This window comes from Lipotes vexillifer, unplaced genomic scaffold (genome assembly GCF_000442215.2).
Source record: "Lipotes vexillifer unplaced genomic scaffold, Lipotes_vexillifer_v1.1 scaffold889, whole genome shotgun sequence".
In the NCBI taxonomy this organism is placed as follows: Eukaryota; Metazoa; Chordata; class Mammalia; order Artiodactyla; family Lipotidae; genus Lipotes; species Lipotes vexillifer.
Genome location: NW_006788335.1, coordinates 1,225,023 through 1,247,316, shown reverse-complemented (window position 1 = coordinate 1,247,316; position 22,294 = coordinate 1,225,023). Strand labels below are relative to the sequence as shown.

At 51.0% G+C, this 22,294-nt stretch overlaps 1 protein-coding gene across 1 annotated transcript in view; it reads left to right on the top strand.

Moving 5' to 3' along the window:
• Positions 1-22,294, top strand: part of FGD5 (FYVE, RhoGEF and PH domain containing 5) — a 119,125-nt gene that overhangs the window by 69,682 nt on the left and 27,149 nt on the right. The window contains exons 6-10 of the mRNA XM_007461575.1: positions 17,959-18,119; positions 18,390-18,546; positions 19,165-19,252; positions 20,912-20,962; positions 21,543-21,601. Of these exons, the coding sequence (XP_007461637.1) occupies positions 17,959-18,119; positions 18,390-18,546; positions 19,165-19,252; positions 20,912-20,962; positions 21,543-21,601 (516 nt within the window). The remainder of the gene's footprint in view (positions 1-17,958; positions 18,120-18,389; positions 18,547-19,164; positions 19,253-20,911; positions 20,963-21,542; positions 21,602-22,294) is intronic.

Below are 22,294 nucleotides of genomic sequence, written 5' to 3'. Positions count from 1 at the left end.
ACTCTTTCCATGGAGCTACCCTCTGCCTGGGTGGAGGGTACATAGGGGATGTGCTGAGGTTTCTGGAAGGATGTTTGCGGTCTCCTCGACCCTCTCATTGAAGAAGACAGAAGGAGGGCAGATGTGGTTCTGGGTCGTAGCTGCGTGTGTGCAAGTTCAGGTGTGTGGGGTGGGGACATGCATGTGCGCGCGCGTGTGTGTGTACAGGTGTGTGCGCTCATTGTATGTTTAGGTCTGTGTGGAGAAGGTGATGTGTTTGCACAAGGACCAGGCAGCTGGGGTATCAAGAGGCTTTCTCAGTCACCTTGGTATTGGGACAGTAACACCTGAGCCGGTGGGGGCGGGGTAATCCTCTGGATTTTCAGAGGAAAAGAGGCCAGACTGGGGACTGCCTGGATTTCTGGCACTGCCACCCTTCACAACCTGCCAGACTGCCTGGAAGGTCTCCCTGTGCAGTCAGTTCAGTTCAGTTCAGTGAACGTTTTTTGGACACTTGCTGTGTGATAAGAGCTGGGGATGGAAAGTCGGATCAGACAGGTCCCTTTTGCAGGGGCAATCTGGCCAGCGAAGGAGACAGATTGGTGAATGAGTAATTATCCAGAGCAAAAGGGAGTGACTGACAACCTCAGGGAATCTAGGCAGGCTTCCCGGAGGGGGTGACTTTGGGGCTGAGTCATAAGGAAGGGCAAGGGAAGAGGGTGCAGCAGGGAGGTGAGAGCATCTGTCCCATAAAGGCCCTCGTGACCACTCCCTGCTTGGCTGGGCTCTCTAAGCCATCTGCAGTCTCCTCGTAGGCTGGCACCTGATCCCGTGCTGCTTTGATTCATCTTTGTGTCTTTCCAAGAATGTCAGAGCTGGGAATGTCCATCCTGAGCGTTTTGTCGGTGGTGATGCAAAGGCCAGTGCCCCCTCCGCCCCCCCGCCCCGTGACTGAGCCAGGAGGAAGCCCCAGGTCTCCTGACTCCTGCTGCGCTGCCGTCCTGTGTTAGTCACGTGTCCCCTCCGCCTTTGGAGCTCTTCGGGGCAGGGGCCTTCCCGCCGGCAGCAGAGCACCAGCACCAAGCCAGGTCTTTGGTCGAATCCTGCTGAGGTCCCTCTCGGTGACATCACCCTGGTGTCCCGTTGCCATGTGAACAGAGGCACCCAGGTCCCCGGGAGAGGGGGGATAGAGTGCTGCTCTGGCCCTGCACTCCCAGCCCCTCGTTTTTGCCCTTCAGGCTGAGAACTTTTTGTGGGTGATTAAACCCAAAAGCCCTCAGGTGTGAAGCGCAGCGGGCCCCAGCGCGGCAGGAAGCATCACGCTCCCTGTTGTAATGCTTCCCCCTTGCTTCTGAGCTGGCAGCTTGACAGGGGTGCTGTGCCTTTTCGTTTTATGACTTTGTTAAGAGGGTTCTAACTGGGAAACTTCCATCTCTGTTTGCACTGCTTCCTGCCAGTTGGAAAGATGCTGAAGCCGCTGGTAATCCATAATAATATCCTGAGGAGAGGAAAAAAAGAGCCCATTAAAAAAAAAAAAAAAACCACAACTCAGAAGCTAGTTGTGGGAAATTGTGGCCTGGAGCTACATTGCGATGTTAGTGCTTATGGGGATAGAAGTGGCAGAAATGCCCCAACGTGACTCCAGGTCCTAGCCAGGGACGCTAGTCCAAAGGGGACCACAGGCTTTGGGACGTTCTCCACCACTCCCCTCCCTGGGTCTGTGTCTGATTGCTAAGGTTGGCAGGTACTCTCAGAATTTCTCTGTGGAGATCCGCTGCTTTTGAAATTCTAAGGCTGCCCGGTGGTGGGAAGGGCCCAACTGTGCATTTCAAACCTCCGCAGCTAGAACAGTCGTCGACTCCGTCGTGCTTTTGTTGAGAGGGGGACAGGGGTGGCCTCGGGCCTTCTGTGTTAGGGATTCAACCTTGTGTTTGTCAAATGGTAGATAGCGCTACCTTGGGGGTTCATAAAATTTCTTGTCATCCAGAAGTGAATTCTCATGGTCAAGATCTTCTTTTTCTACAGCCTATTAACTAAGAATGGATTTTACATATTTTAAACACTTGTGGAAAAAAAAAAGGCAAAGAAGAGTATATGACTGAGACCACATGTGGCTCACAAAGCCTGAAACATTTATCATGTCTTTACGGGAAATTTTGCTGACTTCTGGTTTAAAGACTTGCTCTATCCTTCCATGAACCCAGTCATAAATGTATTCATCCACCTGCCCACCTGTGTGTATGATCAATCTCTCATCCACTCATCTAGCCAGGCTTTCACCCACTCATCTGTCCTTCCATCTGTCCATGCACCTAATGATATGTCCATCCACCCATCCAGCCAGCCAGTCATTCATCAGACTCCCCGTCCACCCATTCATCCATCCATCCGTTCATCCGTCCGTCCGTCCGTCCGTCCGTCCGTCCATCCGTCCATCCATCCATCCATCCATCCATCCATCCATCTATCTGACTTACCCGTTCCTTCTGGACAGAACATCACAGGATGTTTACAACACCGTAGACACCGAGCTAGGCCTTGGATCCCCAAAGAGGGAAAAGGCCCCCAACCTGCCCTTGAGTAGGTCTCCTTTTTCTGTTGAGGGAAAGGTTGGAGGTGGAGAGGAAAACTATATATGTAAACAGTTGTGCTACTCTGTGGTAAGTATAATTTGTGCAAAAGTCTGCATGAGCATGGGGGTCAGAGAGGTCTATTCCCCTTTGGGGTGTCCGGGAAAGTTGGCAGAAGAGGTGCCACTGACATGGACTTTGCGGGAGCCACCAGGCCAAGGTGGTAGAGGAGGGCAGGTCGTCAGCATAAGAACACTCACAGGCCTAAAGGAACGTGATATGTGTGGAGAACAGGGCACCATCACACGTCGTTAGAACATGGATACGTTTGGAAAGGCAGGTTTCCAAGTGGGTCAAGTGATGGGTCCAAAACCAAGGTTAGGACCAAACTGAGATGTACCTAAAATGCCAAGCTAGAAGGCTCCTGCTTTTCCTTGCATATAATGAGTCATTGGAGATTTTAAACTGATGTGGCCCCTAGACACCTTTAATTCTCTGTTTCCTCATCTAAAACAAATCCCTCTCCTAGTGTAACCGAAAGTGCGGTCTGGCTGCTCGCCACTCAAAAGCCAATAAAGAGGCCACGTTGGTGGAAAGGAAAGTTTGCTTTATTTTGGATGCTGGCAACTGGGGTGGGGAGTGGCACAGTGCGGACGCCCGTCCAAAGGCCGACTCCCCACCACTGACAGTCGGGGGCAAGAGCTTTTATAGACAGAGGGAGGGGGCTACACGCAGAAACAGCACAGTCAGCTCTGACAGTCATCTTGAAATTGGTCTTCAGGGGTCTGACCAGCAGCATCTTGATTGTATTAGGTACAGTTAATCTTCAGTTCGAGGTTCAGTTTGCTTCCATCTCTTTGAGGCCGGTTCTCGGAATTGTGGCAGCTTGTGTCGTGGCTACAGCCTGGTCATCATGTGGTTCACTTCTTCCAGCTGGTGGGCGTTTTAGTATCTGTAAGACAACAGCTCGCAGGATACGGCTCAGGATATTATCTGTAGGCCTTAAGGAACTAAAGGAACTAAAGGTCCTTGACTGTGTTTAATGACTAAACTATTACTATTTGGTCTCCTTTGACTGTTTTCCTTTGTTTCTGCATTTTCTCATTTCTCTGATTAAACTTATTCTTTGGCCACAATTTTTCCACAGACAAAAGGCAGACCGAGGACGTGGGGTAGGGGGTGGGCAAGGACCATAGGGTCCTGCTCCGTTTCACTAGCAGTTGCAGAAAATTCCTATCATGGGTCCCTCCTTTGGACCGAAGCATTGTAGGCCTGTGCATAAGCCAGTCTGCTGACTGGGAGAGGTGACTCTGGAAGCTGTTACCATCTGAGACCCCAGGAGGAGGTCCCTCACCCAAGAGGCCCTATGTGATCTGATCCTCATCCACGTCTGCGCCCTTTCCTCTGACCACTTCCTGCTTCCTGCACCCCAGCCTCACTGGCCTTCTTGCTGTCCTTCAGGTGCTACAAACGCAGTCACATTGCATGGGTTTTGCACTTGTCCTTTCCTCCACTGGCATGTCCTGCCCGTGCTCTTCTCACAGCCAAGTTCTTCCTTCTCATTCTGGTCTCAGTTCAAGTGTCACCTTCTCAAAAAAGTGGTGCCCAAAACTTAGTGGCATAAAACAACCATGTTGTGATGTTCACAGATTGTCCGGGCCAGGAATTCGGACAGGGCAAGGTGGGGAGAGCGTGTCTGTGCTCCGTGATGTCTGGAGAAGACTAAGATCAAGGAGTGACTTGATGACCACTGGGGCTGGAATCAACCAGAGGTGCCTTCACACCAGCAGCTGCTGCTCGGTGCTGGCTATTGTCTGGGACCTCAGCTGGGCTGGCGGCCAGAACACTTACTGGTAGTCTCTCTGCCTGGGCAGGTTTTGGCTTCCTCACAGCATGGTGGTTAGATTCCAAGAATGAGTGTCCCAAGAGGGAGCCAGGAGGAAGTACATGACATTTCTATGATGTAGCCTTGGACAAAGCCAGGTCATAAAAGTAGCACCACTACTACCACACTCTGTTAGTTGAGACAGTCACAAAAGTCCACCTTCGCTCAAGGGGAGGGAACGTAGTCTTCACCATTCAGTGGGAGGAGTATCATGAATACAGGATGGCTGCTGTATTCTAGCCATCACATCTATGTCCCAGGCAGGAAGAAGGAAATGGGGGGAATCCAAAGGTTATGCTCCTGGCTGAGTTAGTCTACTTGAGACCAATTTCCTGAAAGCCTCGCTGGACACCTTCTGCTTTCATCTCATTTGGCACTCCTAGTTGCAAGGGAAACTGGGTCAACTGGGAGTCACTTGGTCAAAGTTGGGTTCAAGTCAGCAGCAGTATTTCTTGTGTGTTTATTCTGGGGCCCAATCTGAAGGTACAGCAGGTTCCCCGGGGGAGGCTATTCCCAGGGTGATGGTAGGAGAGCAAGCAGAAACACCAGAGGGCTCCTAAGATTCACGCTCACAACTGGCGCATCGTCACTTTTTCCCACGTGGCTTTGGACAGAGCAAGTGTCATGGCCAGGCTCAGAGGCGAGGGACAGGGATGTGCTGTCCCCTGCGATGAGGCCGTGGCAAGGGTGGGAGTGCAGGGAGGGCGAGGAACCGCAGCTCTCCTGTCTTCTATGCTCCCTCCTGCTTCATTATCTTTTCTTTACTGCACCTTTTACTATCTAAAATGATCGAATTTATCTGTTTGTTTACTTGTTATGTTGTGTTTTTACTTTCATTCAGTTTCACATACTTTCTAATTCCCTTTGTGCTTTCTTCTTTGACCCATGGGTTATTTAAAATTATTTAGTGTCCACATATTTGTGAATTTCCCAAGTTTCCTTCTGCTTCTGATTTCTAATTCCGTTGTGGTTGGAGAATGTGCTTTGTGTGGTTTCAGCCCTCTTAAATTTATTGAGACTTGTTTTATGGCCTGACATATAGTATATCCTGGAGAATGTTCCATGTGTACTTGAAAAGGATGTGTGTGTGGGTGTTCTGTAGATATCACTGAGGTCAGGGTGATGGTCGTGCTCTTCAAGTCTTTTGCACCCTCATCTTCCGTCCATCCCGGAGAGTGGGATATTGAAGTCTCCACCTGTGGGTGTTGAGTCCTCCATGTCTCCCTTCAGTTCTGTCTGCTTCGCTTCGTGCATTTCAGGGCTGTTTTTAGGTGCTTGCTTATTGTCTGCCTCTCTCACTAAACTTGGAGCTGCTTGAGGGCAAAGCGCTTGTCAGATCTCGTCCCCATTGGTTTGTGATGCCTGGGATGCTGTCGGTGCTCAGTAAATGCCTGATGAATAAATGATGGCGGGGTCAGTTCTTCCAACAGTCTTACCAATTCTTCAATCAAAAATATTTCCTGAGCAACCTCCTGTGGGGTGGGTACGGGGGACTTATGGAGGAATGACAAGCGGGAGGGCCCTGCCCTCCAGGAACTGACAGTCCAGGAGGGAAGTGGGCATGAAGGAAACAATATTAATACAGTGGTGGAGGGCACCCAAAGGCTGCAGGGGCTCAGGGGAGGTACCCGCCCCAGGCATGTGGGGGTCCAAGAAGGATTCCCAGAGGAAACGTGTCTAAGCTGAGACTTGAAGGATGGGGATGAGTTAGCTGGGTGGGGAGCAGTGAGGAAGGCTTGCACCTGGCAAAGGGATCAGCATGTACAAAGGCCCAGAGGCCAGCTGGAGAATGGTGTGACTGGGAACGGAAAGAAGTTCAGCCTGGCTGGAGCCTTATGAGTAAGAGAGCGGTGAGCACCGAGGCCAGCACAGCCCGGGCAGAGCCCGGAGAGCCCGCGAGGCATGCTTGGGGTTTGGGTTTGATCCGCTGAAGGTCCGTGGGAGGCCGTTGGGTGCTTCTAGCAAGAGTGAGGGTGGGCTGCGGTGCTGCAGGCAGATCTGAGGACTGTGTGCCTGGGACTGATGGGCCGTCGAGTGCGGGAGGGGGAGGGCAGGCTCCAGGCTGACCCCAGGTTTCTGGCTTGCTGACTTGCTGACTCGCTAAGACAGCAAGTGCTGCAAAGGGTCAGGCTAGGCTTGGGGGCAGATGATGGGTTAAGTCGAGGGAGTGGGGGCTTGGGGAAGGACGTGCTAGTGGTCAGCTGGGTGCGGGATGTGCACCAGAAGCGGTCAAGTGTAGAGAAGTTAACTGAAGCTCCAGGAGAGGCTCAGATTTCCCCGAGGGAGGGTGCGGTGTCAGGAGAGGGCCCTCAGGGACGCTGGGAGGAAGGAGGTGCCCTGGAGGGGGTGAGCCTGCCGACTGGCAGGCTTTTATGAAGGGGCGAAAGGACTTTGGGAGGGGTATTAGGCGGACATGGTACAGAAGGGCAGGGAGAGGCTCACAGATCCTCCCTGTGCCCCTCCCGCTGACAGTACCGCCTGCTCTTCTCAGCGGTGGTGACCGCTGGAAAGGGTGTCAGGGGCGTAAGGAGCACCCCAGGACACAGCCCCACTTCTCAGACTGCTCGGAGAAAGAGGAGAGTCATTCAGAAGCCCTCCATTATCAGCACGTAGGAGTTTAATTTGGCTGCGGCCTCCGTGCTGACATGACTGGGGCAAACACAGGATCTAGAGGGACTTTTCGGCGACTTTCTGAGTTTATTTACCTGAATTGGTGTGCTGTCAGTTTGGCCCCCCTAGTCCCCTCTTTCCTCACCCAGCCATAGAGCATTTGTTGAGCTCCTTTGTGTGCTTAGCAATTTACATACATTAGCTCATTTAGTTGCACATAGTTTGTGCTCAGTAAATATTTCTCACATAGTTGGATGGGTCCAGAACTGAGTCCCAGAGAAGGTGAGTGACTTACCCAAAGTCACACAGCCAGTGAGAAGTGGAGGCAGGGCTGTTTGACTCCAGAGCCGTGAGAAGGGGGAGGAGACAAATAAATGTGGAACAGTCCAGTGAGGTGGCAAGGAGCCCGAGGAGGGAGGAGTCAGTGTGAGCGGGAGGAATGAAGTCAAGGAAGGCTTCCTGGAAGAGGAGGTGTTGAGCTGGACATGGATGGACAGGAAGTAGAAACAGGCCTTTTGGCAGGTAGGAGCCACAGAAACAAGTGCACAGAGGGGAGGGCTTGGGGACTGTAAGGTGTACAGGAAGAGTCTGGAGAGCTGGTCTTCAGGCAGACCCTGAATGCCAGGATGCATCGTGTTTCAAAAAGGAGACATAGGAGTTTGGGAGCCCTGAGGACTCGAGCAGGGCAGATGTAGTGAGGGAGTTGTAGGGAAGGTTGGTCTGGTGGGTTTGGTGGGAGGGGGCGATGCTGGAGGACCACAAGTTTAACCCAGACTAAGCCCCCAGACGGCCTCATGCTGGGGAAGTTGATATATAGCCAGGAAGATTTTCTGTTTTTCACAGGCAGGAACGAGGCTGTCTCTTACTTATTTTTGCAGCCCCTGCCCACTAAGAAATAATTTTTAATCAAGTTGGCGGGGGATGGGGGGGGGGTTCTGTTTCTCAGTCTTTGCTGGACTATTCCAGGGCAGAGAGAGCACATTGATCTTTGGGAGAAGCAGAGAGAAGCAGATTTTAGTTGCGTGTGAGAAAATGTGCTTGCTTTACCCCTGAAGTGCCAGGGTGGGTGGTGAGCTCCCCATTTTGGGAGGTATGAATGCGGTAGCTGTTGGGGGTATCTCAGTAGAGGAGTTTCCTGTGCTAGGCGTGTGGCTCTTCCCTCTATTTTCATTCAGTTCAGGAAAAGAAATTGCTGTGTGACCTTGGAAAGTCTCTTTCTCCTTGATGCCTCACCCTGAGATGGCTGATGGGACTCAGACATTTTTAGCCATGGAAGCTTGTTTTCAAAGGAATTTCACTCAGAATGCCAGTATGAAGAGTCGATGAAAGTGGAGGCACTTTTGTTCAGAGGCAGGTGGAGGCCAAAGTCGGCTCTGACTCCACCTTCCTTGGCCCTTGGTCTCCACGGAGTACAGTGTGAGAAAGACTCATGTACATCAGTGGTTCTCCAGGTGTGGTCCCCGAACCAGCAGCATCAGCGTCACCTGGGAACTTGTGGGAAATGCATAGTCTTAGATCCCACCTCAGATCTGCTGAGTCAGAAACTCTGGGGGTGGGGCCTGGCCATCTGTGTTTTCAGAACCCTCCAGGCAATACTAACATTTGAGACACACAGATAGGTGATCCTGTAAGTTCCCTCAGCACAGGCCCAGCAGCTTTAAAAATTATGGATGCTTGGGTTCCACCCTTAGAGATTTGTGTTTAATTGGTCTGGAATGCAGCCTGGTCATGGAAACCAGTGGAAACGCTCCCCAGGTGATTGCAATTTGCACCTGAAACTGAGAACCTAGTGGGAAAGTGGCAAACATTCATTCAGCACAGTTGTGAACAAAGCCGGGTCAATCCAAGGGTGAAACAAAAATGAGTAGACACAATCTGCTCTCTGCTTAATTGGAGGGAAGATAATAGAAACATGCAGAGCAGGTAAATAGCCTGACAATGCAAAATCGTGTAAAGCCATTACTTTTCAGGCTGGGATACATGTTACACCGCCCCAGGTATGCAGTAGGTACCTGGGGAATAGCTGAGGCCACGGGATAAACCCGGCACATTTATTAAGAGCCTCCGCTTTGCTCTAGATGCAAAATTTTAAATAAATTAAATTGGATATATTTTGGAGAATAATGTAAAATATGCATTCATTTTTAAGCTAAAATATGAGACTTCAGAGACATTCTGAGATCGGGGTGGCTCCCTTCAGGCTGTGACCCCGGATTTCTGGAGGCCCTAGGACATTTGAGAGTGCCTTAGACTGATTGCTGAAGTAACCCAGGAAGGCCTCATGATGGAGGTGGCCTTTGAAAGCAGCTTTGTATAACCGAAATTAACACAGTATTGTGAAGCAATTATACTCCAATAAAGGTCTATTAAAGAAAGAAAGAGGGCTTCCCTGGTGGCGCAGTGGTTGAGAGTCCGCCTGCCAATGCAGGGGACACGGGTCCGTGCCCCGGTCCGGGAGGATCCCACGTGCCGCGGAGCAGCTGGGCCCGCGGGCCATGGCCGCTGAGCCTGCGCGTCCAGAGCCTGTGCTCCGCAACGGGAGAGACCACAACAGTGAGAGGCCCGCGTACCGCGACAAAAAAAAAAAAAAAAAAAAAGAAAGAAAGAAAGAAAGAAAGAAAAAGATGAGCAAGATATGGATCAGATGCTGGAGGCACAGAACAAACACACAGAGGCTGGGAAAGAGGATTCTTATAAAGCAGCAGTTCTCAAAGTGTGGCCCCGGGTCCAGCAGCAGCAGCGACATCCTCTGGGGCTGGGGCCCAGCAAGCTGGGTTTGAATAATCCGGGCAGGAGATTTGGATGCACACTCTGCTTGGAGCCCCACTGGTGTAAAGGAATGAGCGTCAGTTGCAGAGACCAGCGCGGCCAGCTCCTGAAGGGCCGTCAGCGACCGGCCAAGCAGACTAACTTGGCTGTGAGGGCAGGAGAGGCCGCGAGGGGTTTGGAGGAGCGTGAAAGCAGTGGGGAGCTCTTGCGTGTCTTCACTCCCCCAGGGGCCTCAGAGAACTGTTTTGCTTTTTTTAAAAAAAGTCTTGTAACTTACCTACAGGTAAGTGCACACATCTCAAGGGTGGGGCTCACATTTTTAATACGTGCCTGTGTGCGCACTTGTAACCACCACCCAGGTAGACCATCCCCATCATCCCAGAAGGTACCTTCTGCCCCGCTGTAGTCGACGTCATCCCCCCAGAGGGTACCACGATTTTACTTTCCATCACATTCAGTTGGTTTAGCCTGTTCCTAAACCTCATCTGAATGGAATCATGAATTGTGTATTCCTTTTGTCTTTGGCTTTTTTAGCTCAACGTAATGTGAGATACATCCCAGTTTTCCGTGTGTCAGTGTTCTTTCGTATGGATCTCCCACACTTGGTCTATCTGTCCTCCTGTTAAAGATCGTCTGGGTTGTTTCCACTTGAGGCTATTACGAAGCTGCTATGAATGTTCTAGGGAACTCATTTCTCCTCAGTATTTACCCAGGAGTAGAATTGTCGGGTCATAGGGTGAGCATAGATTTGGCTTTATTAGAAGCTGCCAAATAGGTTTACAGCGTGGTGGAAGCAATATATACCCCGACTCCCGATGTGTAGGACTAGCGCTTTCTCCACGCACTGGCCGGCATACCCACACTGTCAGTTCTTTCACTTATGGCCATTCTGCTGATCATGTAGTGGTTTCTCATGTGATTTCAATTTGCATTTCCCTGATGATTAATCAAATTGAGTATCTTTCCTCTGTTTACTAGCCATTTAGAAATCCTCTTTTGAAAAATGTTCTAGGCTTATTTTTTAATTGGGTTGTCTTTTTCTTTTTGATTTGTAGGAGTTTTTTAAGTATCCTGGACACAAGTCCATTTTCAGATATGTGTACTGTGAATAGTCTCCCAATCTGTGGCTTCCCTATTCAGCTTTTTCAACAGCTTAATTCAGATATAAATCTCATAACCATATAATTCATCTGTTTAAAGCATAAAATTCAATACTTTTTAATATATTCAGAGTTATACAGTCATCACCACAGTCAATGTTAGCACATTCTCATCACCCCAAAGAAACTCCATACCCCTGAGTATCACCCCCCTCAGCCCTAGGCACCCACCAGTCCAGTTCTGTCTCTGTAGATTTGCTTATTCTGGACATCTTATATAGGTCTAGAATCATACCATTTTTGGTCTTTTGACACTGGCTTCTGTCATCTACCATAATGTTTTCAAGGTTCATCCATGTTGTAGTGTGTGTCATTGACTCATTCCTTTTCATGGCTAAGTAAAATTTCATTGAGTGGATATACCATATTTTTGTTTATCCATTCGTCAGTTGATGGACATTTGGGTTCTTTCCACTTTTTGACTGTTTTGAAAATGCTGCTGTGAACATCCATGTGCAAACTCCTGCATGAACACGTTTTCCATTCTCTTGGGTATATACTTCGGAGTGTATGCTGGATCATATGGTAACCTTTCTTTAACCTTTTGAGGAACTGCCAGACTGTTTTCCAAAGTTAGCTGCACCATTTTACATTCCCACCATTGTAGTATGATGGTTCCAATTTCTCCACTTCCTTGCAGCACTTGTTGTTATATGTCTTTTTAATTATAACCGTCCTGGTGGGTGCAAAATGGTATCTCATTGTGGCTTTGATTTTGCATTTCCCTGATGACTAATGATGTTAGGCATCCTTTCATGTGCTTCTTGGTCATTTGTATATATTGTTCGGAGAAATATCTTTTCAAATCCTTTGCCCATCTTTCAATAGGTTGTCTTTTTATTGTAATTCTGTATACAAGTCCCTTATCAGATACATGATTTGCAAATATATCCTCCTATTCTGTAGGTTGTCTTTTCACTCTCTTGATAGTATCCTTTGAAGCATAAAAGTTTTAAATTTTGATGAACTCTAATTGATCTATTTTTTTCTTTCCTTGCTTGTGCTTTTGGTGTCATAGGTAAGAAAGTTTTGCCTAGCCCCAAATCACAAAGATTTACTCTCATTTTTTTAAGAGTTTTACAGTATTAGCTCTTTTTTTTAAAGATTTTTTTTGATGTGGACCATTTTTAAAGTCTTTATTGAATTTGTTACAGTACTGCTTGTTTTATGTTTTTTGGTTTTTTGGCCGCAAGGCATGTGGGATCTTAGCTTCCCGACCAGGGATCGAACCCACCCCCCTTGTACTGGAAGGTGAAGTCTTAACAGCTGGACCTCCAGGGAAGTCCCGTATAGTATCAGCTCTTACCTTTAATCTTTGATTTTGAGTTAATTTTTGTGTATGATCTAAAGAAGGAATCCAAATTCATTCTTTTGCATATGGATATTCAAATATCTCAGCACCATTTGTTGAAAAGATTATTTTTCCATTGAATTTTCTTGGCACCCTTGTCAAAAATCAGTTGACCATAAATGTGAGGGTTTATTTCTATTCCACTGATATAAATGTCTGTCCTTCCATCATTACCACACAGTCTTGATTCTTATAGCCACATAGGAAGTTTTGAAATCAGGAAGTGTGAGTCTTCCAACTTTGTTCTTTTTTTAAGTTGTTTGGGCTATTGCATCTCCATATGAATTTTAGGGTCGGCTTGTCAATTTCTGTAAAAAAGGCAACTTGGGTCTTGATAGGGGTTGACGTGGATCTGTCTTTCAACTCGCGAGTGCTGACCTGTTAACAATATTAAGTTGTGAACGTGTGACATCTTTCCATTTACTTAGGTCTTCTTTAGTTTCTTTCAGTGATGTTTTGTTGTTTTCAGAGCACATGTTCTATGCCTCTTTTGCTAAATTTGTTCCTAAGCATTTTATTCTTTCTCACCTTATTTACTTTTAAAATTATTCTTAGCCTTTTATTTTAAAATAATTCAAGGGGCTTCCCTGGCGATCCAGTGATTAAGGTTCTGTGTCTTTCCACTGCAGGGGGCACAGGTCCGATCCCTGGTTGGGGAACTAAGATCTCGCATGCCTCGTGGTATGGCAAAAAATAAAATGAAGTGAAAAGTAAAATTCATAGAAAAGTAACAGGATTAGGAGTAGTACACAGAACAACCAAATTCCATTTTTCCATATTCATCTTCTAACATGAAGTCCAGTTTAACAGTTTTTTTCTGTATGGTTAGTACTTTTTGTATAAGGTTTAAAAAGTCTTTGCGTGCCCCCACAGAAACATTTTCAGGCTTCCAAAGTATCCTCTGGTGATTGGCCAGGCCAAATGAAGTCATGTGCCCTGGACAGCTCACGGCTTCTGCCAGGGCGCAGTTATAACGTAGGTGGGTCAAGGTTGATGTTGGTGTACGTTTGGACTCATGGGATTCCAGTGCGTCCACTTGACTTCCGGCAGCACCATCAGTGGTTTGACCACTTGCAAGGAGCGGGACATTCTGGCCACCCACTAACTGTTTAGCCCAGAGAATGGAGATGCCATGTCACCCAGAAAATGCAATGAGTGGTTTGGAGAAGGGGAAAGGAGCCAGGGGACCAGGCCCCTGAATGTGAGGTCTGTGCATCCACTGCAGCTATGTCCAGAGCAGGGTCCTGGGAACCCCGTGAGCTCCCAGGAGACTCGTCTGGGCTCCAGAGGCATAGGCCGTCCTTGCCTCTCTCCCAGGCTGCCCCCGGGTCTCTGAGGTTGGGCAGAGCCCTGGCCAGGATTCTGGAAATCTGGGCTCCAGTCTCCCTCCTTGACCTGAGCAAGTCACTCACCTGTCTGGGCCAGTCATAAGAGGAGGAATTGGCATGGAGCAGCTGGAAGAGCCAGGGTTCTGGAGTCAGGCTGACGTGGGCTCAAATCTCGCCATCTGGTGGCCTTGGGAGAGTTACTTAATCCTTCTGCGCCCAATTCCCTTATTGGTAAAGTAGAAATAATAATAATGCAAGCGTTCAGTAACCATCAGCGTTGCTGTTTGTTGAGCACCTGCCCTGGGCTGGGTGGTCGGGGCACAGAGACAAGTACCACTCAGTCTAGGGGAGAAGCAAGGCCCAGAAACGAATCTTCCTAAAACATGACAGAAGGAGGTCTGCACAAACCCTGTGCAGAAGGTGCGTGTGTCCGCATTTAGCAGAGGGGGAGATTGAGGTCCATGGTGATGGAGTGACTTGCCCCAGGTCACATGGAGGCAACCGTCTAGATAGACAAGGACTCGTCCTCGTTCTCTAGAGCCCTCGAAGGTTGGGACAGGAACTCCACACAGAGCGGGGGAGGCGCGTATGTGAGAGGGTAGACCGAGTCAGGAAGGCCTCCGGTGCCCCAGGGGGTTGGGCTGGACCCTGCAGGCATGGGGGCCAGTCACTTCGTACTCCTTACCGACTCTGGTCCGTGCACTCTCTCCCACGATGGCACCATTGGGTCCTGGCCTCTCCCCTGTTCTGGACGACTGGAACGGCCTTCTCACTGGTCTCCCACTCCAGCCATCTCCAGTTTGTTCTTCCAACAAAGGGAACTTTTAAAGACAGACAACCTGGTCACTTTGCTCCCCTGCTTAGCACCTTCAGTGATTCCCCACCACCCCAGGATGAAACCCAAGTCCCTTAAGCCTGCTGCAGGGCCCTGTGGGGTGGGTCCTGTCTGACCCTCCAGCTTCATCATGCTCCAATCCTGCATGCAGCATGCGTGCGCACACCCACGGCACGCAAACCACACCCAACTCGGTCCCTCCTCCACCTCAGGGCCTTTGCATGTGCTGTCCCCACACCTGGAACACTCCCCCTCTTGTCTCAGCGTGGGCGTTGCCTCCCTGGTGCTAAGCCGGGTCTCCTTCCCGTGGTCTGCACAGCACCTGTGTTTTTCCCGTCACAGCAGTTACACCCCTGTGTTGACGTCATCGTTTTGCTCCCTGCTTTTCCCCTAGATTGCAAATGCTCTGACAGCAGAACAGCGTCTCTCCTGTTCCCACTGTCCCCTCAGGGCTTGGGGCAGAGCAGGCGCTCAGGATATTTGTTGAGTGATAAGGAGATGAGGACCACGGATCTTTTACCCCCTTCCTCCCTCTGTGGTGGCTGCCAGGCCCCCAGGTACGGTGATGGCAGAAACCGTTCAGGGAGCAATGGATGGGGCGGCGGGCCCTCGCGCTTCCAGCCGATGCGAGTTTGCAGAACGGATGTCTGTACGGTTCCGATTGTGCTCCAGTTCAAGGAGTGAGTCATGCTGTTGGTGGCCGTCCTGCCCACTGGGACTGAGTCAACTGAGTGAGAATTAATTACAGATGAGAGAAGCCAGCTTGCAAAGCCATTAATATTTAAGCTCCCTGAAGTGTGATGCAAATGCAGCCATCAGCCTTGTCTTTGCTTGTCCTTCGTGTTCCCACTCCCTCTCCCTCTCCACCCACTTCCGTGTACTGTGGTCTGCGTATCAGGGTGACCCTATTCGGGTCTTGGCTCCCCCGTGACTCACTCTCCTTTTCTGGTAAATAAGGGCGCTGCAGTGCATCCATCAGCAAGTATTATAAAACACCTCTGTGTCGCATGCTTTGCTGGACTTCAGAAGCATGGGAGGAAACCAGCAGATGTGGCCCTGCTCTGAAGATGTCGTATCTAAAATTGAACCATTGCTGCCACAGGAATAGCGCTTTAGAGTTTACAAAGCAGTTTCAAACATCAGGATGAGCCTCTCAGGAGCCTCACTTTGTAGATACCTGGTGGTACTGTTATCCCCATTTTCCAGGTGAGGAAACTGAGGCTCGGATAGGTTGACATCTTGCCCGTGATCACTTCTGGGGTAGCTGGGCTGGAACCTGGCACTGAGCCGATAAGGGGGTGCGTTAAAGTCCTCTGTCCACCAGCTGCCAGGCAGGAGGGGTTATCAGCCTCATCAAGCACGTTTTCTCTCTTTCTGTGGGATGCCACGGCTGAGAAGACCCTGCAGGGCTGGAGACTGGGTCCTAGTGAACACAGAGACGCCGAAGGGAGGAGTGGGTGGGCCCTCCCGTGGGCCCTCCCATGCCAGGTCAAGGTCAACAGAGAAACCTCCCCTCCAGGTTCAGGATGACCCCAGGTGTCCCAGAGCCAGCTGTGGGCAGAAATAAGAATTCAGTAGCACCACCTGCTGGCTGCCGTTCCCACCTAGCTGCCCTCTCTCATTGTCATTCATACTTTCTCCATCCTCCTAAACTTGCTTTCAGAAAAGGTCCTGGTAGCTCAGGTACAATGCGATTCGGTTTCTAATTATGGCTCAAGCGTGTGGCCTCCACTTAAGGACACACATTCTCGCCACCCAGTTTCCGACCTGAGTGTTGGGGCTGGTGAGGGCCGGCCTCAGGCAGGACCAACTCATCCCCCCTCCTTGGGAGTGCGAGCCAGGGTGGCCACCCTCCCCGTGTCCCCCCTGCCGTTCCCGGACGCAGGACGGGGTGAGGTGTTGAGGAAGTGGGGACCTTTGCAACCTCCACATCTGGAGCACAGTGGCCTCTTTACAGATGTTCCGGGGCAGCCAGAGAGTCTCCCCGGGTCTCTGCCCCTCCTGTTCTCTGTCTCGCTGTCTCCATCAGCACCCCCCCCCTCCGCTCTCTTGGCTCTCTTGGTTCCCTCTCGTCCTTTGCCTCCGTCTGCCCCATACACCTCCCTGCCTCTCAGGCACTTTGCCTTTTCAGATCTCTATGTAAAGAAACTTTTCTAACAGTAAAAACCGTTCAGCAACGGGATTAACTGTCTTGCCCGTAATGAGTTCCCCATCAGGGAGGCAGTTGAACGAGGCAGGGTGGTCGTCCTTCCTGAATGTTGACAAGGTAACTTCACCTTCTGGATTTGGGCCGGACCATGGCTGCTGATGCTGAGATTCACCTGATGTGCATTGCTTCAGGATTCAAGGTGGTTTCAGGATAGTCCATGTATTTAAAACCGTAGTGCTGGGCCTCATGTAAGGGCATGTGTATTTGAAGATCAGACATTTTCGTTGTGAGAAAGAAGTAGTACATTCTTTATAATCTTAATTTTTATTAAATTTACTTTAATTTTTAAAAAATATTTATTTGGTTGCACTGGGTCTTAGTTGTGGCAGGCAGGCTCCTTAACTGCAGCTCTTGGGCTCCTTAGCCGTGGCTCACCAGCTCCTTGGTTGTAACATGTGACGTCCTGAGTTGTGGCAGGCGGGCTTAGTTGCAGCTCACAGCCTCCTTAGTTGCAGCACGTGGGCTCCTTAGTTGTGGCATGCAAAGTCTTAATTGCGGCATGCGTGTGGGATCTAGTTCCCTGACCAGGGATCGGACCCAGGCCCCCCGCACTGGGAACGCAGAGTCTTATCCACTGCGCCATCAGGGAACTCCCTAAATTTACTTTAAAGTACGTAATCATGATACAGAAATTTTAGAAAACAGAGGCAAGAAGGGAAAAGAATCATTCCTAATTCCACACCCCTGACACTGTAACTGTTTACATTTCATTCCCTTTCAGCTTTTTCCTTTATTCATTTTTTACACAGCTGTGTTAGGGTAGGAAGGCAGCTTTGTACCCCTTCCTGATTTCTTAGCACTACGCGTGAATGTTTTTACACAGTCATCATCTTCACCGTTTTTACACCAGGGAGCAGATGCCTGTAGTTTCTTTAGACTTTGTTTTGAAAGAACAGCCCATGAACCTCTTCAGAGATGGATCATTGTAAAGCAAGAGCTGTATATTTCTTCAGAGAAGGAATTACCCAACTTCTTACCCATCTTGTAAAAGAAGAGTGTGCACCCAAGTTCCCACAAGGAAGGGGAGGAATGAGCATGCTTTAAACCTGCTCCATACTGGGAGCTGTGGGGGGCTCTTTGGGCATCAGTTACCTGTGATCACCAGGTGCGTGTTGTCACCCCCATTTCACAGGGTCTGAGACACTGGTGTGAGGTCCCGTGCCGTCAGTATGTACCCAGGGCTCCAAAGCCGCGGAGGAGCCGCCTGGGGGACTGTGCTCAGTCCAGTCGACTCATGCGTAACAGGCCTCTCGGGGTTTCAGGATTTCCATGGAGCTGTCATGGGGGCCTTGGATGAGATGGACCAAGAGGGCAAGGACACATTGGCCGGGGAGGAGCTGCGACGCGGCCTGAGTGAGCTCCCACCCATCCGCGACCTTCACCAGGGGCTCCTGGAGGAGCTGGAGGAGAGGCTGTCACACTGGTGAGTGGCCCCGGACCCCCGTCCCCACCTCGTTGCCGTGGGGAATGCAGGAGGCGGGGTAAAAACCCCACCATGTGAAATGGCGTCTCCCTTTGACTGGTGGGGAAGCTGAGACCCAGAGGGGTTAGGTCGTTCACCCAAAGTAAAACAGCCGTGGGAGGGTCGACCTGGGATCCCCACCGGGGATGCAGTGCCAGCCTTCACCGTCCAGCACCACATGGTCACAAGGCTGAGTTCTTGCTGTCCTGTCCGCCCCCTCCTTGGCTGCAGGGAGAGCCAGCAGAAGGTGGCTGATGTCTTCCTGGCCCGGGAGCAGGAGTTTGAGCACCATGCCGCTCACATCCAGCAGTTTGATAGGTACCTGAGTCTGCTGGGTGAGAACTGCCTCCACGCCCCCCGGCTAGCAGCTGCCGTCCGAGAATTTGAGGTGGGTCGTCGGTAGTCCAAGAACCCGCTCTAAGGATGCAGGGGTCGGGGTGGGCATGGAAGGGCTTAATGCAAATCAGTGGGGCTTCTTAGTGGGGCAGACAGGCAGACCTGGGGGTAGGAAGGAGAGGGTGACCCAGCAGGAGGGAAAACCCAGAACATCCCCTATTGGGCCATCGATGACAACTCCATGAGCACCAGCCATGGGGAGAGTTTTAGTAGCTGTTTCTCTGTCCAGGAGAGAAGCACAAAGCAAGCTGGGGCCCTGAGCCACTGGAGTGACCAACAAACGACCACCAACTGGGGATCCAGTTACTGGGCAGCAAAGTCAGGGACTTTCTTCTGCCACTAACATTAGATGCAAAGCAGGGTCTGGGAGCGACGTGTAACTGAGAGTAGCACAGTCTGTGAGCCTGAAAGAATGAACTGTCAGAGTGGGGCGGTGCTGATCTGGGAGGACACCCTGGAGGAGGGGAACCCGGTTTTGGAGATGCTCAGCCTGGCCAGGAGAAGGCATGGAGGGAACATGTGTGGATGGGCTCATGTGGGATGCCGTAAGCCCGGAGAACTCAGGCAGGGGTCCCTGATGGAGTTTTGTTTTCCTGTCTCTTGGGAGCAGCAGAGTCAGCAAGGAGGCAGCCAGAACGTGAAGCACCGGCTGCTGAGGGTGGTTCAGCGCCTGTTCCAGTACCAAGTGCTCCTCACAGGTGGGCCCCACAGGAGGTCGAGGTGCGCCGAGCTGGTGAGGGGAGGGGAAGCCCCTGCAGAGGGGTGGGGGAGGCCTGGCAAGGTATGCGATGAGACCTCCCCTCCCACTGTAGCAGGAAGGGGTGGGAGGGAGGATGGCGTCACCCCCTGCGGAGGTGCCAGGCCCAGCCACCACCTTCCCTCCGGCTGAGCTTTGGACCCCCTGCTGCCACGTGGAAACTTGCCCCAGTGGCCACCTGCTACGTCTCCCTTAAGCCTCTCCCGTCCTAACACACAGGAACTCACACCTTCCCCTGGGCTGCATTTCCTCCCTGGCTCAGTGGGTCTCATTTCCCTAAAGCTGTCTTATCACCAAAGCCCTCTTGAATCAGTGGATTTTTCCCCCTTGGACCTGCTGGCCCTCTCTGTGGCTTTGCCACTGACCACTTCCTGCTTCTCGAAGCCCTTTCCTCCTGGGGCTTCTGTGGTATACTCTCTCCCTGCCTCCTTCTGACCCCTCTGACCGCTCCCTCTCCATCTCTGCTGGCCACTCTCCACGGCCCCGTAAATGTCAGTGATTCTTGGGGCTGTGCCCCAGGTCCTCGTTTCTTCCTTCTGTACAAACTTCCCCCAGGAATGTCATCCCCTCCCCTACCTCTGCCTGCCAGAAACACCCTTACCTGTGTCCTGAGCAACTGCCTTCTAAATGGACAGAGACCCCTGGCTCAGGAGCTGGTGCTCTGGTGGGGAAGATGGAACTACACACATAGATAGGCATGTAACTCCAGGGACCAAGGAGGCTGTAAGAAAAGACATTAGGGCCAGGAGATGGAGGATTTTTTCATCTAATTCAACCAGTATTTATTAATCACCTGCTGTGTACCAGGCTCTGTGCCAGATGCTGGAAAGGTAGAAGTGAGTTAAACAGTCAAACTCCGTGACGCTCTGGAGCTTATACTCGAACAAACGAATAAGGAAATAAAAGTATAATATGTCCGTGATAAGAGCTTCACAGAAAAATAAAGCAGATTAAGGACATTCAGGGGAACAGGGGTGCTGTATTAGATCCATCCATCAGGGAAGACCTGTCTGAGGAGGTCACATTGAACAGAGACATCAGTGAAGTGAGGACAAGAGCGATATGAAGATGTGGAAGAAGAGAGTACCAGGTGGAGGAAATAGTAAGTGCAAAGGCCCTGGGGTCTGAGCAAGCTTGGCATGTTCAAGAAGTAGCAAGAATGCCTGCATTTTGCCCCAGTAAACGAGAGGCATGGAGAGGTGGCTGGAGCAAGACCAGCCCGTGTCGAGCCTTACGGGTGTAAGTGTGTTAAGGGTCTGACACATCCCACTCTACCTTGTTGGTGGCCACATCTGTCTCTCCCAGCCGACTGTGTGCTTCTTTGACCTAGCACAGTGCCAGCCACACAGCAGGTGCTGAATAGATATTTGTGGAATGAGTGAATGAATGACTAGCGGTGGTGGGTGTGATGCTGGAGGTGATTCTGGGGGCCCAGTTTTGTGCCAGTGTGTTCTTGTGATGGGCTAACAGAAGAGAGGGTGGGCACCTCATTCTTCTGGAAGTCTCATTCCGTCTCTAGAGACAGAGGGGCTCCTGTTGTGGACACGAGGGGCTGGCCTCACCAGGGCAAACTGACTCCTGGCTCTTGTTCTGTCTGCAGACTATTTAAATAACCTTTGCCCGGACTCGGCTGAGTACGATAACACGCAGGGTAAGTCCAGTGTGAACCCAGAGGAAGGGGGTACATTCCTGTTTTGGTCCCTCTCCCCAACTCCGGACTCTACACCAGATCCCAGGCACACAACACAGCCCCCTCCCCCCAGCTGGGTGTGCAGGGGACGTGAGGCCTCCGGGGCTGCCAAGTGACTCCCCTTCCCCTCAACCATGGGGATTCCCTGGGATGGGCTGACGTCCAGTCAGAGGAGGAGGAGGCGACCAGGATTCAGTGATAGGAGGCAGTGCCGGGTCTAAAAATCTCAGTCAGACTCCCTGTTTCCTCCCAGTTCTGTGTGGCTGTCCCTGCACACGACCTGCCGGGCAGTCCCTATTCTAACATTTTCTAGTTACAGCCAAGGGAACTGAGGCATGGGGTGGTCACGTGACGGTCAAGGTCGCTTAGGCGGTAGTGGCCAGGCCGGGATTGGGCCAGTGACCTGACCCGGCCATGGGGAGAATTGGTGCCACCCATACACAAGGCCCTGCAGGGGTCCTGCGTGGGGAGCGGCGAGGAGGTGGCAGCTAGCCCGGCCCGCCCCAGGAGGCCCAGCGCTCGGCTCTGCTTCTTTCTGTAGGTTCTCTGACCCTCATCTCCAAGGTCACAGACCGCGCCAGTGACAGCATGGAGCAAGGGGTAAGTCCAGCCCTGGGCAGCTTCCATTGGCTGCAGGTTCCAGGAGCCCCTCCACCCTGCACAGGTCTGCCTTGTGATACCCCACTTCTTGGTGAGGGGCGCAGGCAACCATTTATCTCATGGGATCTTGCAACGAGCCATGGGTTCTGGCCCTGACATTTGCTGTGTGGCCTCAGGTACTGTGTGTCCCTCTCTGGGTCTCCAGTTCACCATTTATTTGAATAGTGAGGGCGGCTGCAGACTTGCACAAACCTGATAAGTAGTGCCCAGACTGTGTGGTCTGAGAACATTTGCGTTAGCACCTGGAGTGGTCTGTAAACTACAGTTTCCTAGGCACGCCTTAGGTCTTCCCAGTTGGAACTTCTGGGATAGGGTCCAGAGATAGGCATTTTTAACAAGCACCCCAAGTAAATGGCCCACAAAAGTTTGAGAGCCGTTCATCCACGAGAACATGTGAGCTCTAAGCGCACGCCTGGTTCTGACGGTGTGTAACTCTGCATTTGGGAGATACTGATCAGATGCTTACTGCGTTTCTGTCCAGGATGGCCAGTTTTATCCCACCTCCCAACTCTGTTCCAGTGGTTACCACAGTTACTTGTATCCACATATTTTCTGCTCCTCTAAGCAGTAAATATGCTAGAGCTGTGTGCTAAGAACGATTCTGAGGCCGAGTCCTAGACCACTGGGAAAGAG